At 38.0% G+C, this 24,341-nt stretch overlaps 1 protein-coding gene across 2 annotated transcripts; it reads right to left on the reverse strand.

The window, feature by feature from the left end:
- Nucleotides 1–1,279: 1,279 nt before the first annotated feature.
- On the reverse strand, nt 1,280–24,341 carry LOC146462543 (protein Hook homolog 3-like). 2 transcript variants are annotated; one of them, XR_014857063.1, is made up of 31 exons: nt 24,182–24,341; nt 23,935–24,023; nt 22,741–22,813; nt 21,971–22,021; nt 20,279–20,330; nt 19,423–19,503; nt 18,730–18,797; nt 17,545–17,613; nt 16,838–16,921; nt 16,344–16,450; nt 14,989–15,065; nt 14,271–14,335; nt 13,225–13,308; nt 12,532–12,574; nt 12,071–12,156; nt 11,809–11,862; nt 11,231–11,281; nt 9,614–9,673; nt 9,456–9,522; nt 8,519–8,600; nt 7,991–8,063; nt 7,118–7,185; nt 6,796–6,912; nt 5,989–6,071; nt 5,431–5,531; nt 4,805–4,852; nt 4,499–4,555; nt 4,326–4,397; nt 3,804–3,946; nt 2,072–3,218; nt 1,280–1,922 (listed from the first exon to the last, which is right to left on the reverse strand). XR_014857063.1 is itself a non-coding variant. In XM_085085272.1 (30 exons), exons 1-30 carry the CDS (start codon nt 24,218–24,220, stop codon nt 3,209–3,211), a joined length of 2,154 nt encoding a protein of 717 aa, XP_084941398.1. In that variant the 5' UTR covers nt 24,221–24,341; the 3' UTR covers nt 1,280–3,208. The 2 variants fall into 2 exon arrangements, 1 of the variants encoding a protein (XP_084941398.1); XM_085085272.1 differs by having other exon boundaries at nt 1,280–3,218.

Raw genomic sequence — 24,341 nt, forward strand, 5'->3', positions numbered from 1 at the left:
TTTGTCGAAGGAGAAGCACCATTGAAGGCTGGGGCAAGAACATAACACGGATCATGATAAGCACAGAATTGATCTTGTCAAAGTAGAAATTCCCACATAATAAGCCCAACTCAGCTCAAAATACTTTACAAAGTGTTGGGCTTTAGTTTTGGTTAACGTCCCCTTTTTGAATTTTCCCTTCTCTACAATAGACATTGGAGTAGCCGTTCCTGCCCGTCGTTTTTCTAAGAAGGACAGTCGAATTTGGTCCTGATTGTTTGTTTAAACAGATACCACTGCAAACATTACGCGTATGAACCATACTTACCTCAATTTTCTCTAATCTGAGCACATCTCTATGACTTGGGGGCGTGAGAGTTGATTCCGGTTGCGTAGGTACATTTCTGTTGTTAGTACGGCGACCTCTCCAAGCCGGATTTCATAACTGGATTTGTTGCTTGCTTTACGACTATTTACTGTATCAGAGTTAAGCAATAAAGGGTCATCAAGGGTGTACACTGTCGCTCGTTTCCTTTCCTTCTTTCTTTTCTTTTTTTTTTTTTGCATGAGACATCTCGACTTTTATGCGCTGTAAGAGAGTTCGAGCTCATGTTAAATCTTGCTTCGATGCTTGGCTAAAGCTTGTAGAATTTGCTCGCACGGCAAGGATATACGACTAAGCTTGCTTGAAAAGCAGAAAAGGGGAAGAGCACGATTTCAAACGCTTACCTAAGACGAGCTGGCATATATAAAGCCGTCTGTCTTTTCTCTTAGAAAAGATTGCTAAAAGGCAAGCGAAAGTGCGCAAAAATTGCTCAAAACGCAGAAAAACTGTTAAGGCAAAAGCCCGAAAAAATGTCTGTAGTGAGTACATTGTATGGCAACAATCTGTCGTGTTTAGTAATCGCGAAGTCGTATTGCACTTACAAGAAAAGCGGAGCTGTTGTTAAGGTAATGGTTGGCTGAATCCTTCCAGTTTCAGTGCTCGAGACATAAGCTAAGCATGGCAGGCACGCAAGCAAATTAACTGTATTTTACGATTGAAAATTGCTCTTTACGATGTTAAAAGGTATAAAAACGGCAAAGCACTAAAAATATAAGATATTCGGGGCACATAAACCAAGACTGGCGTTAACAGAAATCGACAAAAATACAGGTCTTAAACAGAAAATGGACGTTCCATCCAGGGGGTGGGGTGGGGCTAGGATTGGGCTTGACACAGCCTTCATATAGCTACATAAATTTCCGAATTTTAGTTCGCCGTGTGCAAGGCTTTCCACGTTACTGCAACGAGATACAATTGGCTGGTAAGAATTTAATTTAATCACTAACCTTCGGAATATTTCAGATCAAGTTACAAAAATAATGTTATTACAAGTACAGCGCATCAGAAGTCGTTTATACAAAAACAACTAAAGACGCGGAGTTATTCTCAAAGAATTTGCATTTAACTCAGAATTATGCGTTAAACCATAAAAAGACCCTGTTTGCGATATAGTTATTCATACCATTAGATTAAATTATGAAAATCGCCATCAAGCTACAATGGTCGATTCGACCTAACACATCTGTTAGCGAAGAAGCTGAGCCATTTTTAAGAAAATTACAAAGAAAATTTTGTTTGATTCACGACTTATTTTCCAAAGAAGGGTTTGTTTTACGACTAATATACTTATAGAATACATAAGTAAAGGTTCAGGAGAATAAGACATAATATATTAAAGATAAATATTGACTATACAAAATGTTATTAAAACGTTTTCCCGAACCTTTTACATACAACGCATTTGTTTCAGTTTTCCGCCACAAAATCGAACGCGTCAAATCAAACAATTAAAAGTTGAAATAAGGCGCTATTAGCCCATAAAATTGGGGAATTTCGTTTGGTGTGATTATTCGGGGAAATACGGTCAAGCTTACATACAGTAAAGAAAATTTGATTTCTTCGAAGTCTTTACAACATCACATCATTGTTCAGTGGACATTGAAATATAAGGAGATGCCAAACCCTAGAGTAGGAAATTTCTTAAAACCAACACTAAGATTAATGCATGGAAAAGTTTGAAAATAATGACTGCTTCGACAGGTAAACTAGTTAAGGATTATTTAAAGCTTACAGTTCACTAAATGCTTAAAAAACAGTTCATCACTAAACCTGCAATAAAATTTTCATTATAAGAAAGATTGGTTCAGTGTTTGTTATTTTCTTACTACACACAGATTGGTTTCGACGACTGTCCCGTCTATTACTCTAATTAATTATTATTTGCGGCGAGAAAACTCGCAATAAAGATTGATAGTCGCACTTCTTCGTCCCATTCATTAAAGTTGTTTTAGCTTATTCTTTTAAAAAAGGAGAAAGAAATCGGAGAACGTTAATCGTGGCTTCCTTACGCACGCTTTCCTGTGCTCGGCACACGTGTTTGCCTCGAGATCTGATTGGTCATCGCGTTAATTACATTTGTCCTGCGTAAATAACGCTTTTGACGTGTAGGTTGCCTAGAAATGACTTTCTGTTAGAGCGGTTTCAATTGAGTGTCGAAAGTAATTTCGCGTTTGCTTTGGTTTTGCATTACTACGCTCTATGATTGGTTAACAAAACTCACGCCACTCTCTCAACCAATGGGAATCCAAACCAAAACCAATCGCGTTTTCGCCGCATGCGTTTTCCCGCGCTTGGCGCCAGTTACATGTGTTTGCTTCGAATTCTGATTGGCTCGTTGTGTTGTTTACAACTGTTGCGATTGGCCAGAGTAATTACTTTGGTTTTGGTTTTACGACACTCAATTGAAAACCGCTCTAATACGGAGATTTAGAAATATCTTTACCGCAAACGGCAGAAATGACCGCGTGACCCTGTTTATTCTACATTTGCCGCTCGCTGTTTTCAGTTTATCAGCAAAATTGAGTAGTTTTGCGTGAGCACCAAAGGCCAGAATTATTTTACACCATTCTCAACTATGTACTCATTTTTACAAAAAGCAACGCGAATCTGAGTTTGCCGTTTGCTGTAAACGCGATTCTAAATCCACTAATATCTTTCTGGGGCGTCATCTGCCCGAGAGATTCAATAAACGGAGTATGTTTTTCTCTCGTTTCTTGAATTTTTTCCTACCACGAGACTAGCGGATGAGTGCGTGTATTAACTTAGGCGATACATCCGCTTTAAATTGTATAAACAAGTAGAACAGACTGCCACAAATTCCATTTAGATGTTCTTCAGCTTGTGCTACGTGTCCCTGCAAAATGACAACAACTCAAGTAAGCACAAAAATAACATGTACAGTCAACTACCTTTACTGCGGACACCGTCGGGACCGCGGGTTAGTGTCCTTAATAGCGAGAGTCCGTAATAGCGGGAATTTATTTCAGTCAACAAACGTCTGTAATTTATTTTTGCCGGGAATCTAGTTCCTGTCCGTATTATCCGGATGTCCGTATTTACGAGGTGTCTGCAAGGCGAGATTTGACTGTATTTGTTGATTTAGTAAAAAAGACCCTCGATTTTAACGAACGTCTATGTAACGAAGTCCTTTGTATGATGTATGTAACAGAACCTCGATACAAAGAGCCAATTTCCCAAATTCCTTGGCACTTCGAGGATCCGCTGTCCCCTAGAGTTGCGCCGTGCTTACTGTAAGGTTCCTTTTAGCAAGGGCAGAACGCCATAAAAACGTGGAAAGCGGTTAGAACCAAAAGCAACATGGTCCTTTCCGTTGGGCCTAAAATAATTTCAGTTGGAAGAAATATGCAGACTCGTCCCACTTTCCGTAAAGAAAAATAAAAGAAGAAAAGAAGTTCCAAAAACTACGCAAGGATCTTACCTTGGAGACACAGCGGAGGCTTGTTGCGTTCTGTTTGGCGTGGAGCGTCGGCTTGAAGCTTGTCTTTGTCGAGCTAAGAATGACATTCCTCCTGTACTCCCTGATAACCTCTCCTCGGCAGCTTTTCTATGGAGTTGCATTCCCTGTAACAAACACCACGCCGTTACTTAGCTTGTTTAGTTCAAATTCGTCGTTGTTACAATGGGCTTCTTGCTCCTAATTGAAAGGATTTTTGGTTGAATGCCGTAAAACAGAAGCCAACATAAATGCTTTGGCCAATCATTATGCCGCAACGGTACAAACTAATGAACCAATCAAAATTCGAAGCAAAAACATGCAGCGGGTGCTAAGCTCGCGAAAACGTGACGAACGCCATTAGCCGATTGGCTGAAAAAAGTAACCTTGCTTTTATGTGTTAGCACACGTGGCACGCCTTTTTAACAAAACAAACAACTTTTTTCGATTACCAAGCGAAAGAAAACTGCTATTTTTGAACTTCTTGTAAAAATGCTAAAAACTTACCATTTCATACCAAGCGCTGACTATTAACTTTTCTTCTCTTTCTCTCGTTATTTTCATCTTTTCATGATCTCGCTGAAAGTCAAAGCAACAATCCGAGTGAACACCGAATTCATGAATTTTCCAATGGCGTTAAAAGTTTCCACTCATATACATGTAATAAGAAAACAACTTACCTCCAAATGTTCGATAATTTTGTCCTTTTCCTGTACTTGAGTTTTTAGCATTTGGACCTAACAAGACGAAATGAATGTTGCCAGTCTTAAAAACTTTTGCTCGGTGCCCAGGGCTTAATGTTTGCAAACTCTTCGCTATAACAAAAACATTCTGTCAAAATCCCGGCAAACCATTTTTGCGACACACGTGCCAACTCGTATTTGGTAAAACTGACGAGTTTACAACCTTTCGATTTATTCGGAAAGGCGCCTTTGCAGTTAACACTTTGCAATTTTATCAAGTCCAGTTTAAAGATTAAAAGTCACCTCGGGTTGCGATCCTTGATTTTGCTTTGGGTCCAATGTTTTTATTACCTGAAATACAAGAACATAACTTCATTTAGCATACCACTGTACACGGTTTCGGCAAAGCAATGCTACAGAAAATAGTGTGTAACGACAGGATAAAACGAGCTAATGCGAGCCAGTACGGTCTCGCAAACATCATCCATCTAGACCCAATTGTTCAATTACTGTAAGCTAATCCTGGGTTAAAATTTTGATTCAAGTTTAATTTCTAACCAATGACGATTCTTCAAAAAGATTTTTGCCCAGACTTTTCTTGACCATTAGCTTAAAATTAGCTTTAAAAAACATTTTTTTTACGAGCAAGATGAACATCTCGGTTAATTTTTAATTGGGGATTTGCGTTAATCGGCTTTCGATTTGGCGCGCACAAAGTTCCACATCAAAATCTTTAGTTCAAATGAAACAGAAAAACACTTTTATGTCAGAGTACTTATTTATGAAATTACTGTGTATTCACACTAGGCCGGAATGTGTTTATAAATAAATACAACATATTGTGAGTTGCATTGCGTGAATCATAATCGAAACATTTTTATTCAGTGCTAACTTGCGTAGAATAATCGTTCTAAATCAGTGATACTCACACTCTTAGCTTTCTCTAAGTATTTCTTGTAGCGATCCTCCATGACTTTCATCTCCTGATCCTTCTTGTTCAGTAATTCCTGAAGTTCGGTCACTTTTTCAGCTAAAACAACAGACACAAATAAACTAAGTTTAGCCATCATATCACGCATATGATCGGACGAGGATAAACAGCATAGGCGAATACCCGGAATTAGGGCGGGCACCCAACTCATATCTCGAATAAAGATGCAGAGGCCCTCTAAATAAAAAAGACATTAAACTAAATGGGTTACCCTGCCGAAATAAAGTGTACACTGTACAGTCAACTCTCGCCTTGCGGATACATCGCTATTACGGACACCCGATAATAAGGACAGTAGCTAGATCCCCGGCAAAAATAAATTACAGACATTTGACTGAAATAAATTTCCGCTATTACGGACTCTCGTTGTTAAAAACACTAACTCGCGGTCCCGAGGATGTCCGCAATAAAGGGAGTTGACTGTACTTAACATACCTTAACCAACAATGTGCACCTCAAAGACACTTTTGTCAAACAGTTATTAACATCTACTCACAGCTACTGGACACTTTAGGTTCTAAACTGTCAATATATGCTTTCTTTTTCTGTAACTCATCGCTTGCTACTTTGAGTTTGTCCCTGTAATAAAAAATGAGATTTACAAGCATTATTGCGTGCCAGTTAGTCCTTGTCATCAGCGCAGTTTCACCTGAGTGTCAAGAGTAACTCCATATTTGCTTTAGCTTTGCTTTACTACGTTACGTGATTGGTCAAAACAAAAAGCGCCACTCTTTGTCCACCAATCATAATTTGATGTGAAACTAAAGCCAATCGTGACTTGCTAGACGCGTTTTCCCGCGCTTGACGCCACGTGTACTTGCTCCGAGTTCTGATTGGTCCGTTGCGTTAGGCTGTTGTTGTGATTGGCTGAGACCATTACTGTGTTTCTGATTTGACGACACATTGCATTGGTCACTTCATTGCAACATTTGCGCATGTTTTTCCAGTTAGATTCTGATTGTTATTATTGTATTTGCGTTTTGAATGTTTTCACGTACATGCGCTTGCAATTGTGATTGCGTTTGCGTCGCAAGTGTAAACCAGGCTTAACAATGAGTTCACGTATAGAAAGGATAAATAGGTTAGTTTCTAAAAAAAAAAAAAATGCGGTGCTACGCCGGTGGGGAGTAGAAACGAATGTTTGGTTTATCAACAGAGTTGATAACTAAAGGTAAATTGGCCAATGGCACCGTAAAGAGATTCGAACGCTGACGTTTCAAGCGTTTCGAGAACAGGCTAGTAAACGTAATTGAATATGTTACACAGCTGTTAACTTTACGCTAGCAAATGAAGCTATACTTACAAATGATCGCTGTACTTCTTGCCAAGTTCACTGTCTTTATCGATCTCACCGGCGCTCTTCTGATTTTTTATGTCGTCCAGCTCACTTTCAACTTCCATTAGCTTTTGATTTAATTCTCTGTTAACAAAATTATTTGCACATTTGCAGTGTTAGCGTAGAAAGCTAATATACTTGAATTGAGGGTTCCAGCGTTAAAGCATGCAGTTGGGATTTTAAAAGGTTATTTTAAAAGCGCAAAAAAGAGATTAATCGACTTTCAATGAACATTTATAGTTTACAGGCGTTAGCGTTTGGAAGACTTATAAAAAATTGAGTTACTTACCTGTTTTCCTTCTCGAGTTGATCTTTTCTTTCGTTGGAGTCATTTAGAAGGCTCTGTAGAAGCTGATTCTGTTGACAAGGCAAGCCAGATACTTCATTTAATTTCTATCACATAACATGGGTACCGCTACGCGGCTCACACACTTTGCGGTTCTTGATATCGCGATTTCCGCGTTGTAAGGACAGTGCCTACTAATACCGAAATATTTTTGCGGGGTTTATGACTACAGTCAACTCCCTTTATAGCGGACACCCTCGGGACCGCGAGTTAGTGTCCTTAATAGCGAGAGTCCGTAATAGCACGAATTTATTTCAGTCAAACGTCTGTAATTTATTTTTGCCGGGGATTTAGCTGCTGTCCGTATTATCGGGGTGTCCGTAATAGCGACGTTTCCGCAAGGCGAGAGTTAACTGTACGCGGGAAAAGCAGATCTTAGCAAGGGCTGTTGGAATCCAAAAACAAAATTGGGGGTATATTAGCTTCTAACGAAACAATGTTGCGTCACAAATTGTTCCGTGTAACAACATCTTAGAGCGGTTTTCATTTGAGTGTCGTAAAACCAAAACCAAAGCAATTACTCTGGCCAATCGCAACAGATGTAAACAACACAATGAGCCAATCAGAATTGGAAGCAAATACATGTAACTGGCGCCAAGCGCGGGAAAACGCGTTCGGCGAAAACACGATTGGTTTTGGTTTGGATTCCCATTGGTTGAGAAAGTGGCGCGAGTTTTGTTAACCAATCACAGAGCGTAAAAAGGCGAAACCAAAGCAAACACGAAATTACTTTCGACACTCAATTGAAAGCCGCTCTATGACCCTCGTGTAAAAACAGAGTAAGCATCAAGACAAATGGCGATTTGTTTCAAGTACCTGTTCTTCTTGTTCTCCTTGTCTCTGCTCTTTCAGTTTCTTATTTTCATGTTCAAGACGAAGGATGCGCTCCCTGCAGTGCAAAAACAAAACAATTTCATCAACGAACACCACTAAAACCAAAGTAATTACTCTGGCCAATCCCAGCAGACATAAAGAACACAATGAATTAATCAGAGTTCAAATACATGACACCGGTGCCAAGCGCGGGAAAACGCGTGCGATTGGTTTTGGTTTTGCTCCTCATTGGTTGAGAAAGTGGAGCGAGCTTTGTTAACCAATCACAGCGCGCAGCCAACAATGGTGAAAACACTTACTTTAAGTTTGGCCAGAAAAACCAATGAATTAATTTTAAAACTAAACCATATTACTTTGAGGTTTCCTTTGATTCCTAAGTCTTTTCGCTTTTTAAAGTAAAACGAAGACTTGGAAGGAAATGTTACAAAACTTAGAAAAGGTTTGGATAAGCTTTTGCGTGTGAAAGCATGAGTTTGCCGTCAGAAGAAATCGGTGGCCCATGTTACTTACTTCACTTCAGGGGAAAGGTTACTGCCGATGCCAAAATCATCATTTGGTGGTGTGCCTGGCGACAGGTGACGCATTGGAGATCCTACAAGTAAATGATACAAAAGATGTTTTTCGACGAACTACAGTAACAACTAAAATTTGTTACAAGCATGGGATAACACACGAAAAATTAAAGGTAATCGAACCTATGACCGTTCATGCACCGGCTGGATGCAACATTTCCTTGCACTTTATCCCGCAACAAATGTTGCGTTTCCAAAGTTTCAGTCTTATCGCAATAGTCGCAACTTTTGTAATCCCGCAACAAAAGCCAATCGCAACAGATGTAAACAACACAACGAGCCAATCAGAATTCGAAGCAAATACACGTAACTGGCGCCAAGCGCGGGAAAACGCTTGCGGCCAAAACACGATTGGTTTTGGTTTGGATTCCCATTGGTTGAAAAAGTAGCGCGAGTTTTGTCAACCAATCACAGAGCGTAGAAATGCAAAACCAAAGCAAACACGAAATTACTTTCGACACTCAATTGAAAACCGCTCTACCACCTCCGCGTGCACAAATTTTCATGTTGCAGAAAGTAGAAACAGCGTCTACGTTCAGCAATATGAAAATCTGTTGCGCGACGTGGTGGTATAAATACGGGCAACAAACAATGGCAGCTTGCAACACAACATTTGTTGCGCGACAATTTGCAAGAAAATGTTCCTGGTGTTACTTGACCTTTAAAGGGTTATTATACAGCATCCTTGGCCTTGTACTTGTAAGCAACGTTTGTGTTTATACAAAGTGTGAGAATTTAAGTCAAAGCTCTACAGCAGTACTGACGATGATGCATTTTATTGACCAACATAAACTTCTTCAGCAAAGTTTGGAATTTTACGCACTTTTGAACTCATGCTCTTAAAAATGAAACAACCAACAAAATATGAACTGCACCTGTGACTTGCGCAAGTTGAAGCTCTTCATTTTCTTCCTTTAATTTTACTCTTTCTTGTCTTAAGCGCTGTGAACGTAAAGAAAGATTCAATGAAGTCGACTATTATGACCAAAATATTGCGGAAAAAGAAACGCTGAAATCCATGTTGCACAATTACTTCATTCTCTCCATCAAGGTTTGTAAGCTTCTCTTTTGACTTCCTGGCCTCAAACTCCGCCTGTAACGTAAAAAGTCAATATATAAGAGGGTTAAATAACGAAAATCGCAGTTAGCGTGGTATTTTAAACACGGAATTACATGTAAGATAAAAACTGAGTTCATGAATAGATTTAACTGCCATGACAGGGCGTAAGATGTAGTTTTCCTACAAACACATAAGTTTGCGATTTCCAACCTCGTTCCCAGGGTCTCTCTTCTTCCCGCTCCAGCGAGAGAGAGAGAGACCCTGGTTGGAGCTGGTCACGTGGCACCCAAAATCTGGGTGCTTGACACAATTTGTCGTTAGGGAGGGGTAGTAGAGTATGCAGTTGTTGCTTTCTCAGAAGGACGGAGAAGGCAGATACGAACTTTACGACAACAAGCGGTTTTACAACCAAGGATTTCTACATTACACGCTCACTTGAGACCTGGAAGAGTTTCACGTTTCTTCCACTCAGGTAGAGTGTTGTTCATCCAAAAGAATTATTTTAAAAACAGTCGTAACGTTTTGGGACGCCAGAGGGAAACCGACAGACGATGGGGGACGCTTGAGTCAAAACCTAAACAGGCATGGTGATTAGAACAGAGGTATCGCTGGCTTCACGCCTTTTAACAGAGCTCCAAATGGGGTGAAATGGGAAAGAAGATCAATTTTAATATTGCCGAATGGAACACCAAGAATTTTTGGCAATAGAATGTAAGCAGGCGAAGTGTCCAGAAATACCAACGGACTGAAGCAAGCCGCGTGTGAATATAATTCAAAGGTACTTCTCATCTTAGTTTATTCCCTACGTTCTTGACTTTAAGACGTAGTTAAACGAAAAATATTGAGCTCAGAGCGCTGATTGTGATCGGAAACAATGTATTTACAGTGTATTAAATCATAGGAAATCGGTGACCAAATAAATATTCAATATTGTGCTTCGTGAATTACATGTAAATAAACAGATTACTATTAACAAGAAGAATGTATTGGTATTTTCTTGTGAGTGATGAATTATAATGCTGTTACTGAAAGAATTTTTTATCAACTACATTTCATTTTATAGAGCAAAAGATGTACTTATTACCGCAGTTTAAGCTTGAATAAATGCTATTTCTGGTAGAATTCATGGAATCAGTTCCAACTAGTGTAGATAAATTACTCCGGTTCAAGTTGTAGAATTTATGATAAACCTCTGCTTCATTGACCGTTTGAAATTCCCTAGATTGTACTTAATATACGATTTTTGTAGACGGCATGAAACTGCGCCAAATCTCTCGCATTTCGCTTGCTTAAATCGCACCCGCTTAAAAATCTCTGATCGGCTCTTGCGAATAAAATAATTGAGCGAGTGTACCCCGACTGAGGAGAAGTTTGTCGTGTGCTGTCACGTGACCAGCTCCAACCAGGGTCTCTCTCTCTCTCGCTGGGGCGGGAAGAAGAGAGACCCTGGGAACGAGGTTGTGCGATTTCTAGACACAAGGAAAACATCGCTGTAAACTCATCAACGACAAGCAACGGATACTGAAAGATTACAAATATCTGGAAAAACACGGTAATGCACTCTAATATTTCTCCACAAAGTGAACCAACCTTGTCTGCTCTTCTTTGCAAATCTGACACTTGAATTTGCAGCTGATGAACCTGAAAAGAGAGACAGAAAAATCCATTGAGAATTATCGGAGAATACTTCGTGATTTTGCTCTTACAGTCGCAGGATAAAAAAGAAAAAAAAATGAATGTTAAGGAGCTTTCACCAATGTACTGTCCAGGGTTTTCAAAAGCACCCGACGCCCGACGCAAGTCACCGGCTACTTTTAGCGTTTGCGCCGGGTGCTTTTTGTTTCGCCGCGTGGCACTGCTAACGTGGTGCAATTGTCCTCCGGCTACTTTCACATTTCCTCCTGGTATTTTTTTTTTTTTTCATTCTGAAAACCCTGACTGTTAGAGTCCGCTGTTGTAAGCTTTTTGCCTAGCATTTCAAGATGTTTTTATTGCCAATTTTGCAAAATCCTCTCAATTATCATCCCCCTCGCTCCCACCCCCGCCCTAAAAAAAGTCCTTTAAATGAATATCAGTCCTGTGCAATTTTACGGTATACTTCAGGAGAAGCTAGGGTACTGTAGTGAATCCCTGACAAGCAGAGAGTCAAGGGTGAATCACATTTTTACCTGTTTTTTGTACGTATCAACTTGAGTCTTCAAGGAGTTGGCTTTCCGAAGATCCTGCAAAATAACAAGAGGGAAACAAAATGAGTGAAATCTATCCTCCGGCCAGCCGTAAAAATTAAAGGTTTTCACACAGGGCTGAGTTTAAATTATTGGCTAAAATAACCAGGCATACTTGTACATGTACTGTAACTCCTATGCACACATTTTGTCCATTTTAATTGCATTACCACAACTGACGCTAAAAAAATTTTCTTGGACATACCTCCTGTAAATTCATGGTTTCCTTCATGTACGTGACATTTTTCTCTTCCAATGCTTTCATTTGTTTTCTCATGTCTGATAGTTCCTCTGTGATGACAAACAAAAACATCAGTTAAAGAACTTAAGTAATGTCAACACAGCAGCTATATTAATTCCACGAGAAATAACAAAGAATGGAAAACATTTTTAGTCTTTGCGTTGAAAGCTAATCACAGCGTAATAAAATCAAGTGAACTAGTCAGCTTGAATTTGTATAACAGCAATCACACGCTACCATTTCTGGCTGTTTTCTCCAACCTTGTTCCCAAGGGCGTGGGAAGAAGAGAGACCCTGGGAACTAGGTTGTGTTTTCTCTTGATGATGAAGTGTAAGAAATAATTATTCAGACACAGCGTTTTGTTGTTGATATTATTTGGAAAACCTGAAAATGTTATGTTTCAAAAATTCCTTTCTCAACCTTACCTAATTTCTTCTTGTACAGTTCTATCGTGGACTCATATTTTATCTAATAAAAAGAGAATGAAATTAAATCAATTAATTAATAAATTAGTAGCAATTAAAAATATCATTCTAGGGAAATTGCCTTGCACAGTTTATGCAAGGTAGGGAACTTGAATTATTGAGGAAATACAGTACTATTGAAATGTAAGTTGACAGGCTCGACTTGATCCTCGCGAGAATCGAGTATCAAGGATTGAGTCAAGCATCACAACTTGATTTTCTCAAAAGTGGACTCGATCCTTGATACACAATACATGTGAGAATCACTGAACCGGTCTGTATGGCCTGTAGCTACAGTCAACTCCCTTTATTGCAGACGCCCTTAGGACCGCGAGTTAGTGTCCTAATAATATTGTGAGAGTCTGTAATAGCAGGAATTTATTTCAGTCAAACGTCTGTAATTTATTTTTGCCAGGGGTCTAGTTCCTGTCTGTATTATCGGGGTGTCCGTAATAGCGAGGTGTCTGCAAGGTGAGAGTTGGCTGTAGCTCCCAGTATTTCTCAGGCAATATCAATCAAACTTCCACAGTGCAAAGGAACTTGCCCAATATTTTATTACATACATGTACAAATGATTCGTGGAACAATATTTCACTTTTGTAGCAATGTGATCTCGATTGCAAACAGAATTATCGTGAAATAAAATCTACACACCACTTTCTCCTGAGAGTGCCGCAACACGTCCATTTCATCTTTGAGCATCTGTGATTCCTCTGCCAAACTCTGCAGTTGCTCAATCTTAAAGATACAAACAATTTGAAATACGTAAAGGGACTACAGTGGAACCGCGATTTTACGATATGGCAAGGGGACAGCAAAATCATATAATTAAATTGGGATATCATTGTAAACGAACTCCCATTTACAAATAACTTTTGCTGGGACACAGAATGTTGATGGTTAAATCAGGAATATTGTTAGATCGACGATCGTAAAATCGGGGTTACACTGTATGTCACCACAGGCACGTGTGCATGTTGACGAGAAGAACTTTGAAATCTTTTGCTCAACCTCTTCAAAACCTGACAGAGACTTCAGTCACGAAGCTGTTTTCATCTGTTTGAATTGCCTTCATCTTCGAAAAGTTAACTGAATTTTAATTTGACAGGTGAATTTAAGGTGATTGATTAATTGATCAAAGTTGATGGTTGACTGACTAATTTCTTCATACATGTAATTTCCAAGACACTAATTTCACAGATCAGTTGCTTGTTAAAGCATTTAACAAGCAAAAGTAAGAGTAACGTTATTCAACGTTTCGATGTATCCAACATCATTATCAAGAATGGAGAAAATGCTTAATGTCAGAGTTGCTGAAAGAGTTGAGTTTGAATAATTGAATCTCATTCTATGGCATTCCTGCGTGCTTGATTTTTATGAATCGAATTGAGTCAGATTGCATGTTTTACGATGGTTTGAGCTCTTGTACAGCTGTATAAACAACATTTCATAAACAGGGCAGTCAAATTTATTCCAGCACTTTTTGAGGACTCGATTCGTGTGAAGATATTCTGCTAGCGTATTTGCATAAAAATCAAGCACACAGGAATGCCATAGAATGAGATTCAATTATTCACACTCAACTCTTTTTAATTAACAACTCTGACATTAAACATTTTCTCCATTCTTGATAATGATGTTGGATACATCGAAACGTCGAAAAACGCGACTAATTTCACAAAACATTTAATTTACCATACCCGTTCATTTAAAAGTAGAGCATCTCTCTCCAGCTGCTCATACTTGATTTTGTACTCATCCCGAGCTGAAAAATAAAAGTATGGCCAGAGTGTTTTAACTGTGCATCTTCTCATCATATTTCTTTAATGTAGGTAGAGGTACTGTGTTATAAAATACATGTAGATCAGGGCTAAAAGGACAGCTTTACAAGAAAAAGAGCTTGTCGGGAACAAAAGATTTAAGGCATTGTTTCACTGGGCAATTTTTTTTGCATCTTGTCTTGCAATCTTGTTGTGCCATTGAAACACAAGTTTCATGGATCGTTGCCTAGTGTAACATGCCATAAAATGAATGCCTCGCAATGTTTTTTGTTGCTGCAACTGTTGCGAGAAGTAGAAGTCTGTTCTACTTCATGCAATGGTGGCTGCAACAAAAGTGTTACAAGACACTTTCATTTCAGGGTATAAAACTGTATTCAGTACCTCACTATCATTTTGTGTTACTGGCTCCAGCAACAAAAATTTGAAGAGGACTGAGAACATAATTATAGCTGTCTTTAAGGTACTTAAGGGCATACACACAATTCACGTGATGTCATTCTTAACTTCCATCTTGAAAGCTACATGGAGTAACAGCTGTACATGTAATTATTATTGATCCTTGGCTACCAAGACTGGTGGTATCTTTTGTAATTTAAGATAACAAAAAATTACAGTCTCAAGTTGTGGCTTTACTTACAGGTCTCTATAGTGAAATTTTCTTCTTTGAGTTTCTCAACCTGATGTTGTAACTGCTGCAACTTTTGAGTGGAAAAACTGTGGGGGAAAAAGTTCATTCAGTAATAAGGAAAACTTAACAGAGCTGCATATAATTATTAATGACCAAAAGGGGCAATTTTCGTTTTTGACGCCACATCTAGAAATCTACTTTCTTTAACAAACCTGATTTTGCCAAACATTCTGCAATATACAACACTTAAAATGATTTTTGAATTTATTCAAGGAGTGGCTTTATTTATCAACTGGTACATGTTCATTACTTCATTAAAAATTAATATAATTCCACGTTTTAAACTAACACACAGCACTGACTAACTAACCTTGTAATCTAGGGTTCTTGATCAGTTATAAGTGGATAGCAAAAACTGTGAAGTTGTTGGTTAATGTCATCTTAAACTCTTGCTTAAATTCTATCAACAATAATTATTTTAAATCTGACAGATTGTGGAAAATCAGCAAATACAGAAAACGTATTAAAATACCCTTTGCAGGGTTTGAGAAGACACCCTGGCTGATTAAAAGTGACATTTTTTCTAGTTAACACCATTTTATCTCAACATTTGACAAAGAGATTATGTATCAACCTTTACAGCAATTAATAAGTTTTTATTACAACTGCAGTCAGTCTTCTTATGGCCTATGATCAGCCTTTGCGTGTACCTTTACTAAAACACATGTACATCTAAGGTTTGTTCCGGGAGTAGGGGTTAGTTTTTTCAAACACCTTTGTCTGAAAACAGGTATGAAATTTAGAGGCCTGGGCTCAGTTGTTCGAAGCGCAATTAGCGCTAATCCAGGTTAACTACATTTGTACCATGACAACTTAGAGGTTCTGTTCACAGGTAACTCAGGATTATTGCTAACTGGGCATCAAACAACTTGGACATGGTCGGGATTTTTGAAGTAAGGTCTGAAAGCAGGGACCAGAATTTAGAGAACTGGGCAGCTCCTCTCCGCCTCCCCAACCCCAGGTTTAACCTCTCACCAACCCTCAACCTGTGGCCCTTGACTCACAATGCAAGATCCAGAATGTAATATCCATGACTGCAGTGCATAATAGACCTTAATCACGCGGGGCCATGTTGAGTCTCGGAGGAATAAAAAGCTTAGTTTTTGTATGGCAAGCCTCGCTCAGACGCAAATTCAGTGTGAGGCTTGCTGTGCAAAAAACAAAGCTTTTTATTCTCCTGAGACTCAACATGGCTGCCGAGTGACAAGGGTCTATGGACAACACACAATTCATGACCCACCCACCCACCCATGTCAGTTAGTCAGTCGCAGCTGCAATGGTTGCCAGCATGCATTGTACAGTACCTGATATCATCATCTCTGTCTCCACCGGTGTCCTGATGGCTTAACTTTTCCCTGAGTCTGTCATTATCCAGTTGTAAACTACTTTCATGCTCTTTGATGAAGGATAGCTGTGGCAAAGTCAAATACACCGAATAAAAGCTAAGTTAGATGCTGAACTTTTTACAAAAATTAAATTTTATGTATGTAATTTTGACCAGTACCACATAATGAAATAATAATTAACTTCCAAAATATTGAAATAGAAACAAACATAAGGGTATAAGGGTGTGTTTTTAATGTTCTCAAAAATTTTATGCTGTTTGTAAAGTGGCAGAGGTGGTGTGATCAATCCAGAGATCATAGATTCAAATCCCCCCAGGGCCAAAGATTCCTCTTTGTAGCTGGTGACCCAAACTTCCAACAATGATAAAAGTAAATTTAAGTGATGTAAAGTTCAGTACTTCAAGATCACAAGACAGGAGAATGCTTTGTCCAATAAGAAACATGTACTGTACCTGTTCATCTAGTTCATGACATCTCTGTGAGAGTTCCTCCTTTTCAGCTGCAATACTGCTCAGTTGTTCCAGTGTCCTCTTGTGCTGGTTAGTGCATAAATACAACAAAATCAAAATTGATAAAACATAAATTATGCTAAAATGCAACAGTAAAGGTTTGATCACGAGATCTTCTATTAACCCACTATACCAAAAATTCTCAAATGTGAAATAATTATTAATAATTAAATTGATTCTGTCAACAGATTTTTGGAGGGTTCACTTTTGGGGTTGGGGGAGGAAGTGGGATTTTTTACTGGAGGAGAATTATGCCTTTAAAATGGGTTTGACATGGGAATGAAACAGCTTCAAACAACCCAACTGTACTATTCACCAACACTTCTTTGTCATCATTTTGTTTGTTTTTAATTTTTTTTTTCAATTTTTACCCAAAAGCTTGTATATAGTGTACAATGTATCATCACATACATTACTGTACATGTAAGAAGCACAGCATCATTTAAATACAATTTATAAGATTATAGAATAATAAATAAAATTAATCATTCCAACTTATTTATTACATGACCAGGTACATTTCACTCTGTTATGTACATGTACAATTATGTATGTATGAACATTAATTTTTACATGTAGTTATAGTCAAGTAATGCTTTTTCATTTATATTTACAAATATCTCTCATGCAATGTCAGCTGAACATGTTACCTGTATCTCTAGTTCCTTGTATATTTCACTGTCTCCCCCTGGCAAGCCACCATCTTTAACTGTCAAGAGCTATTGAAACAAAACAAATAAGTGAATCCGAGTGTCTAAAAGGCCTGTTGTTGTTGTTTTTAAATACACTGTTATAAATACTGTCTTGTGAAAGACATGTCTCTGGGATATCAAAGTATGAATTTTTGGCAGACAACTGGTCTATGTTACAAGTATTATCCAGGCCAAGCAACTTGAGATGTATGTCCAGAAATACATGCTAATGCGATTCATGAACTGTATGATAGACATCACATCCCCTAACCTTAATTGTCACAAAAAACACACATAATTCTGTTAAACACGAAGTCATATGAAAATGACAAAAAGGCCTGTTTTGTATGAAATACCCAAATTCAGGGTTAGGTGCATTTCTGGACATACGTGAGCAACTTGACCCAAAAAGCCCCTTACACACATCTTGTAAATTGACATACTGTATTCAAATCTACAATTGTGGACAAAACTCGATAAGAAAACTGGGAATTTTGCACATATATTTCAAGCTACCTTAGAGAAAACACAAAACACCGCCTGGAGAGTACCAAACCTTCACTTCCCCCTCCCCCTAACTCAAAGTTGCTTTGAAGGCCGGACGATGACCCAGCCTTTTTTTTAGTGGCAGAGAAACATTGATGAGGGGGAGGGGGAGGGGGGCTTTGTTGTTGATGTATCATTGTAGTGCTCGAATTTGGAGATTGATTACAGTCAATCCAGGTCACGCGTGAACAGTAATTCCAAGACTGAAATGAACATTCGAATTTCTCTTTGTAATGTCTGACGTGTGAATGAAATGTTGGACATCTCTCTGGAAGTCGTTCCGAAAAAGACGCATTAACTGAAAAAAAGATTCAAAATACCTGGGAAACAATTGTTATTCTTGAAATATTCAATTTTGCAATGTAAAGAAAAATTCATAGCTTTATACTGTCAATAAGCTAAGGAAATTTATACGGGAACTCTGAAATCTCGTTGGCAATTTTGAAAACTGACATGTAAATTTCAAAACTCCGTTCAAATTTCAAAAATATCGTTCACGCGTGACCTGGCTTGACTGTAACAGTTTCTTATCAGTTTTGTCCACGGCTGTAGATAGAAAAAGTACATGTAAACTGTTTACAGTTGTATCAAACCCACCTCCTGTATGGCCATCATAACGACATGCTGTACCGACTCCTCCATGGACATGATAACCTGGATATACTCTGATGAAAGAAAACAACAACAACATTTTCCATGAGGAAACCCAACAACAGAACAATTTGAAATAAAAGTATTGAAGTGTTCTAGAACTGGTTCAAGGGATCACAATGTTTGATCTAAAGGTTGTTGGTGTACACTGTAAGCACAGATCTTAGCTGCTGTTCTGTGGTTCAAGGAAATTAATACTGGTTTCCCCCTTGTGCTTGAATTCTGGCTGCAGTTACCCCATGGAAACTCATTGGAAATTCTGAGAATGGTGGGGTAGGGGGGGAGTGGGGGAGGGAAGGGAAATCTCAAAGGGAAAATTTTAAAGGGAGATAATTTTTATGAACTCAACCTGAACTGGAAAAAGTAAAAAACTCATGACTATGAGGTGAGCGTAATTTGTCACCCATGATATTAATACTATAGGTAATCAAATTAATGGATGGTATACTCGTTAAATTAGGAAATAATTTCATGTGTGTTTTGTCAAAATTGTAATGCTTTCCTGAGTCTTTCACAATAATTATTTTGACCACCCATACAAACTAGCATAGTCCATGAGTCAATAAATATAGACATGTACAGTGTGCATATACTCATGCTTAATTAACACATTCAACTTTCTGTGATTAATTTATCAACCTTGTTTGTCCTCACAGTTAACAGCACAACCAAGAACAAGTTGCAACAGTCTCCCAAGTTCAGATATGTTGAGGTTTTCAACTAAAAGTTAAACAAAATTATTAATAATATTACATGTGTACATGTAAACTATGTAACTATGTATACAAAACAATACATTTTCAATTACTACTGGAATTTTTTTTCAAATTCAGGTGTTAAAATAATTGGTAAATTTACATTGGATGAGATTGAAAAAAGAATGTCAATAGTTACTTGGCAACTTACACTGCTTATAAATAAAAACTGGTAGCAAAAAATAGATTCAATCCTGACCAGTGAAAGAGAAAAAGTGTTTTGCCAAGTTCAACACAGATAGAAAATAACATGAAAATATTACATTAAAATAGCCATCAAAGTGAACTGTTCTAAAATATAACTCCCTACTCTAAAAACAACATTGCTATTTTGCATGTTTCTTTATTTGCTTCTAAGCAAAGGTTTGTAATGCATAAACAAGTAAAAATCAACAACAAAATTGAACGATGTTTCAGAGTCGTCATGACACCATTTTAGAGTACAAAATAATTTGAACAAGCTGTCAGAAATAGTTCACTTTAAAGGTTAACATAATAAATATTAAGAAATGTCACGCAAACAGTTTATCACTAACACCACAGAGTGATGATGGAATGAGTTACACATAGCATATTTTAATCAATTCAAAGGCAAACTGGACAACCAAATGTGTGTACACACATGTAGGACCCCTCAAGACAGTGTACAATCAAGGCAATCCACCCAACACTAAGTGATGGAGTCGTTGATTCATAGACTTGAGACTAAGAAGAATTTTAAAGAAGATGCTGTACTGTACCTATGGCATTGATATCAGGCATTGGAAATCCAGAAATATCCATTGTCAAGACCTACAATGAAGAAACAAAACAGGTCTTACAAACACATTAAGTACAGTATGGTGAATATGTATATGTAACTATACGGCTTTTGGTGATCAAAATAGACTTTAAACAAAATAGTGCTTTACCTTACGATTTAATATAATTAAAATAGACCCTTCTCCAAAATAGCAGCCAAAAATTCAAATAACTTAAAATTAAAAACATATACCAGCACTAGAAAGAGCACTTTTACTTTAGACGGTAACTGTGCGAAGTTTCAGCTCATCAGGTGTTATAGTATATCAGCTGAGAAAATGTAAGTTGAAAAATAAAAAATTTACAGATGTTTGTATGACTGGGGGTATGACCTAGTATACCCCCCGTCATACAAACATCTGTAAATTTGTCAAATTTCATCTTACATTTCCTAAGCTGATATAACACCTAATATGCTGAAACTTTGCAAGGTTACTAAAGTAAAGGTGCTCTTTCCAGTGCTGGTATCAGGTTTTCATACGGTTTAATTTTAACTCATTCAAATCTATTGCCGCCATTTTGGAGAAGGGTTTATTAAGTAAACATGACTTCTACAAATTCAAAACTAATTATTGCTACAAACTACAGTTTCTATTTGTGTACAGTATGTGATCAACCCATACAGGACCCAACAAGGCAGGAAAGGATAGCCAAAGATAAAATTGTCTTGATATTCAGACACCTTCTCCCAACTAGTACAATGAAAATATAGTGATGTCTAGTGAGGAGAAACTACACATTGATATAATTGGGGATGAAGCGGTTACCTCTGGTTTGTATGAATGAAGCAACCAAGATGAGATGCTTGAACGGCTGGGATGATACTAAAATTGCAATGCTATAGTGCACCACAAAGTGGCCAGGCCTCCCATAATTTAGCATTTTGTTATGTAACATTTGTTATGTAACATTTGTGAAAAAGTTGCCTAGCGCTGTGCAAGAAAAGTTCAAAAAGGGTGGATTTTTTTGTGGAGTCTGAAGAATTCGCAATGAGTTACTGCCTTAAACAGGTAGATCAGGTATAAAAGGGGCCTAGCAAAGCCATTCTCACCTTCAGTTGTCAATCAACCATCAGCGCATAAACAACTGACAAACAACATGTGACTTTTTTTTTGGCTTTTACAGACAAAATTGGCCTAGTTTTTAGAATAACCCTTGTTAAACAAATAAGAATTTGATATCTTATACTGCTGCGGTGATATTATAAAATATTGAGGCATATTTTTCAGAGGACGCTTGAGTCAACAACTTGCCCCGACTAAACAGCGCCTAAATTTGCATCTCACGCCAACAAAGGTGTGAAATGAAGGAGGGGCTTGCCCTTTTATAGCGGAACTTCTTGTTTAAACAATTGATGGCTGAGAGCATAACTCTCCTACATGTATACATGTACATGTATGTTGAATTTCGCTGACTCAATATTTTAGCCTCATGCATTTTTCTCGAAAACTTCGTGTAGACCAGCAAAAGAAAAACAACACCGCAAAGTTCTCTGACCAAAGTGAAGGCTAGATACAAGAATTCATGATCGTCAGCCTAGAATTAGACAAAAGAATGTTATGCTCTCAGCTCTTGAATATTACACTTTATTGTAGCACATGTCACATAAAGCTAATAAACATGCAAATTACCTCTGTGTAATAATCATTTACTCCTTTCAAAAGTTTCTTGAGGTTGTTCACCTAGCAAAATAAGCACAATACAATACTTACTAGTAATGCAGAGCAAGAAGGTTGTCAATAAGTGGATTACAGTATATGTTATTTTCACTAGAGACTTATAAAAAAACTACATCTAAAATCCTAATTTCAAAGTTGTTATCTTTTTTTAGGAGCCTGTGGCTCATATAAGCCCCAGTGGTTTCTCTATGAGCATCCTCGCCATATGTTTCTTTCTCTTTTGTTACATGTATTTATTTATTTATCTTAAAATATATTTATCTTGTAACGATGTGCAAGAATAATGGCAAAAATAAACTGAAACTGAAACTGAAACTACAGTGTAAACACAAGGTGCAATACACCAGGAAAAACTTGGTCTGAAAGTTATGAAAAATGGCGTTGGAAACCGATAAAAAGTTACGGAAAAAATGGCAATCGAAACCGATAAAAACAAAGGACCGAAACTTGACGACATGTCGACAAAAAGGTCTGTATTGTACCCCAAACAGCCTCGAGTTTTATTGCAAAAGGTAAACATTACATAGATTTCAGCATATTACACAAAATAACTCGTCAGTAAACCACCATGGCCGGGCGGGCTTCTTCGAGAAACAGAACACTTGCCTGGTAAAATTTTCAGTTTGTCCCGGGCGTCTGGGCTCAGTATTTGTCGGACCCTGATTTCTACAATTCACTATAGTTACATAACCTGCATATTATTAAGAAACCCATCCACACACCTTCAGTCTTCTGTTGTCTCCTGTATCGTGTCTGATTTTAGACATCCATTCATCATCAAACCAATCTGGGGCACTAAACAGAGCAAAATGATGATCCATGAGAATGATGTATTATTCAGTAAGTGACACAGGGATACTCGGAAAAAGGAAATCCAAGTGCTCCTATCAGGAGTTGAACCTAAGACCTTTCTGATTACTAGTTCGGACGCTCTACCACTGAGCTACAGGAGACTCGTGGCCGCTACAGCTGTATGGATGATGTGAATTAGCACAAAGTGCTGATTCGGGACACTCACCACATCAAATTGGAATTTCAAAATGTTGTTTTTGGAGGTGAGGGGAGAAATTGGACTACCCAGAGAAAACAACTCTTAGAACAAGGACAAGAATACAACCCACGCATGACACCGAGTCCGGGAATCAAATCTGGGGCACACTGATGGAGGAGAGCACTCTCACCACTGTGCTATCCCTGCTCCTTGATTTACCACTCACTAAGACAACCTTTCCTTTAGCTACGCAAAATCCTGATTGTATAAGAATGTTTGGCAAGATTTCCGCACAGCCCCATACATTAATTAGGCATAGATTTTGCGACTCAAACTCTATTCACGCGTGTTCTTTGTGTAAGCGGGTTAGTATGACAGTGATGCATGTATGGGGCTGTACTAAAGTCTTTCCGAATGTAAATGTACCAGTAAACTCCATAGGGTGATTTTACTGGACCCGTGAAACAGAGAATAACAGCTAGTACCAAATAGTTACAAGTAAACAAAAGAAGACACTGGAATTAGTGCATAATAGCGCGTAATATCTTACTACCTATTTCACGGGTTAAGTAAAATCACTCTAATGCCATTAAAATATCCTAGTCACATATTACAGTAAAAACACATTTGTAGCGCATACACAAAAGGACTGTGCATTGTCTGTTCAAGTAGGCTTTAAAAGTGCAAATTCAAAACAAATCGGCTAGAGTCTAATTTACAAGTAATAAATCCAATTGTTAAGATAATTCTCACGCTTATCAAGTAAAAATTAATTTGAACAGGAATCGGAAGTTAACAATATCACGAAAGACAGACAGGGACGGAATATCAGGGAAAATAATTTCATGTTTCGACTCCTAAATGTTCAGTTACGCGATATGACTAAGAAGTACGTATACCGGTATGTAACTTCTAAGTAACTTACATTTCGGCTAAACATTGGCAAAGAGCTACACCATCCGTGAGCTCGTCGACAGTGTTATGCGGAGCCTTAATCCCTTCGAAAGTGTTAACCTGTTCAAAAACAAAACCATAATGGAATTAACCTCAAGATCTACAGCCAATATTACGTTATACGCTGTTAAAATTCTTCAACGATCGGTGGAGATTCGATCGAAATGAACAGCACTCAACAAGAGCAATCGACTTGAAATACCACAATTTAAACTCACCCATTTCATCAAACTTTCGCACATCAACTCGTCATCCATTGTGCTTCAAAATAACGACGTTTGAATCGAAGGAACTGGAATTAAAAAGCTCTAAATTTTAGCAATATTTACAAGGGAAGCTTCTCCGAACTGAAGAAATGTACCGACTACTGGCGCGGTT

Source organism: Pavona decussata, unplaced genomic scaffold (assembly GCF_977016875.1).
Source record: "Pavona decussata unplaced genomic scaffold, jaPavDecu1.1 SCAFFOLD_186, whole genome shotgun sequence".
Classification (NCBI taxonomy): Eukaryota; Metazoa; Cnidaria; class Anthozoa; order Scleractinia; family Agariciidae; genus Pavona; species Pavona decussata.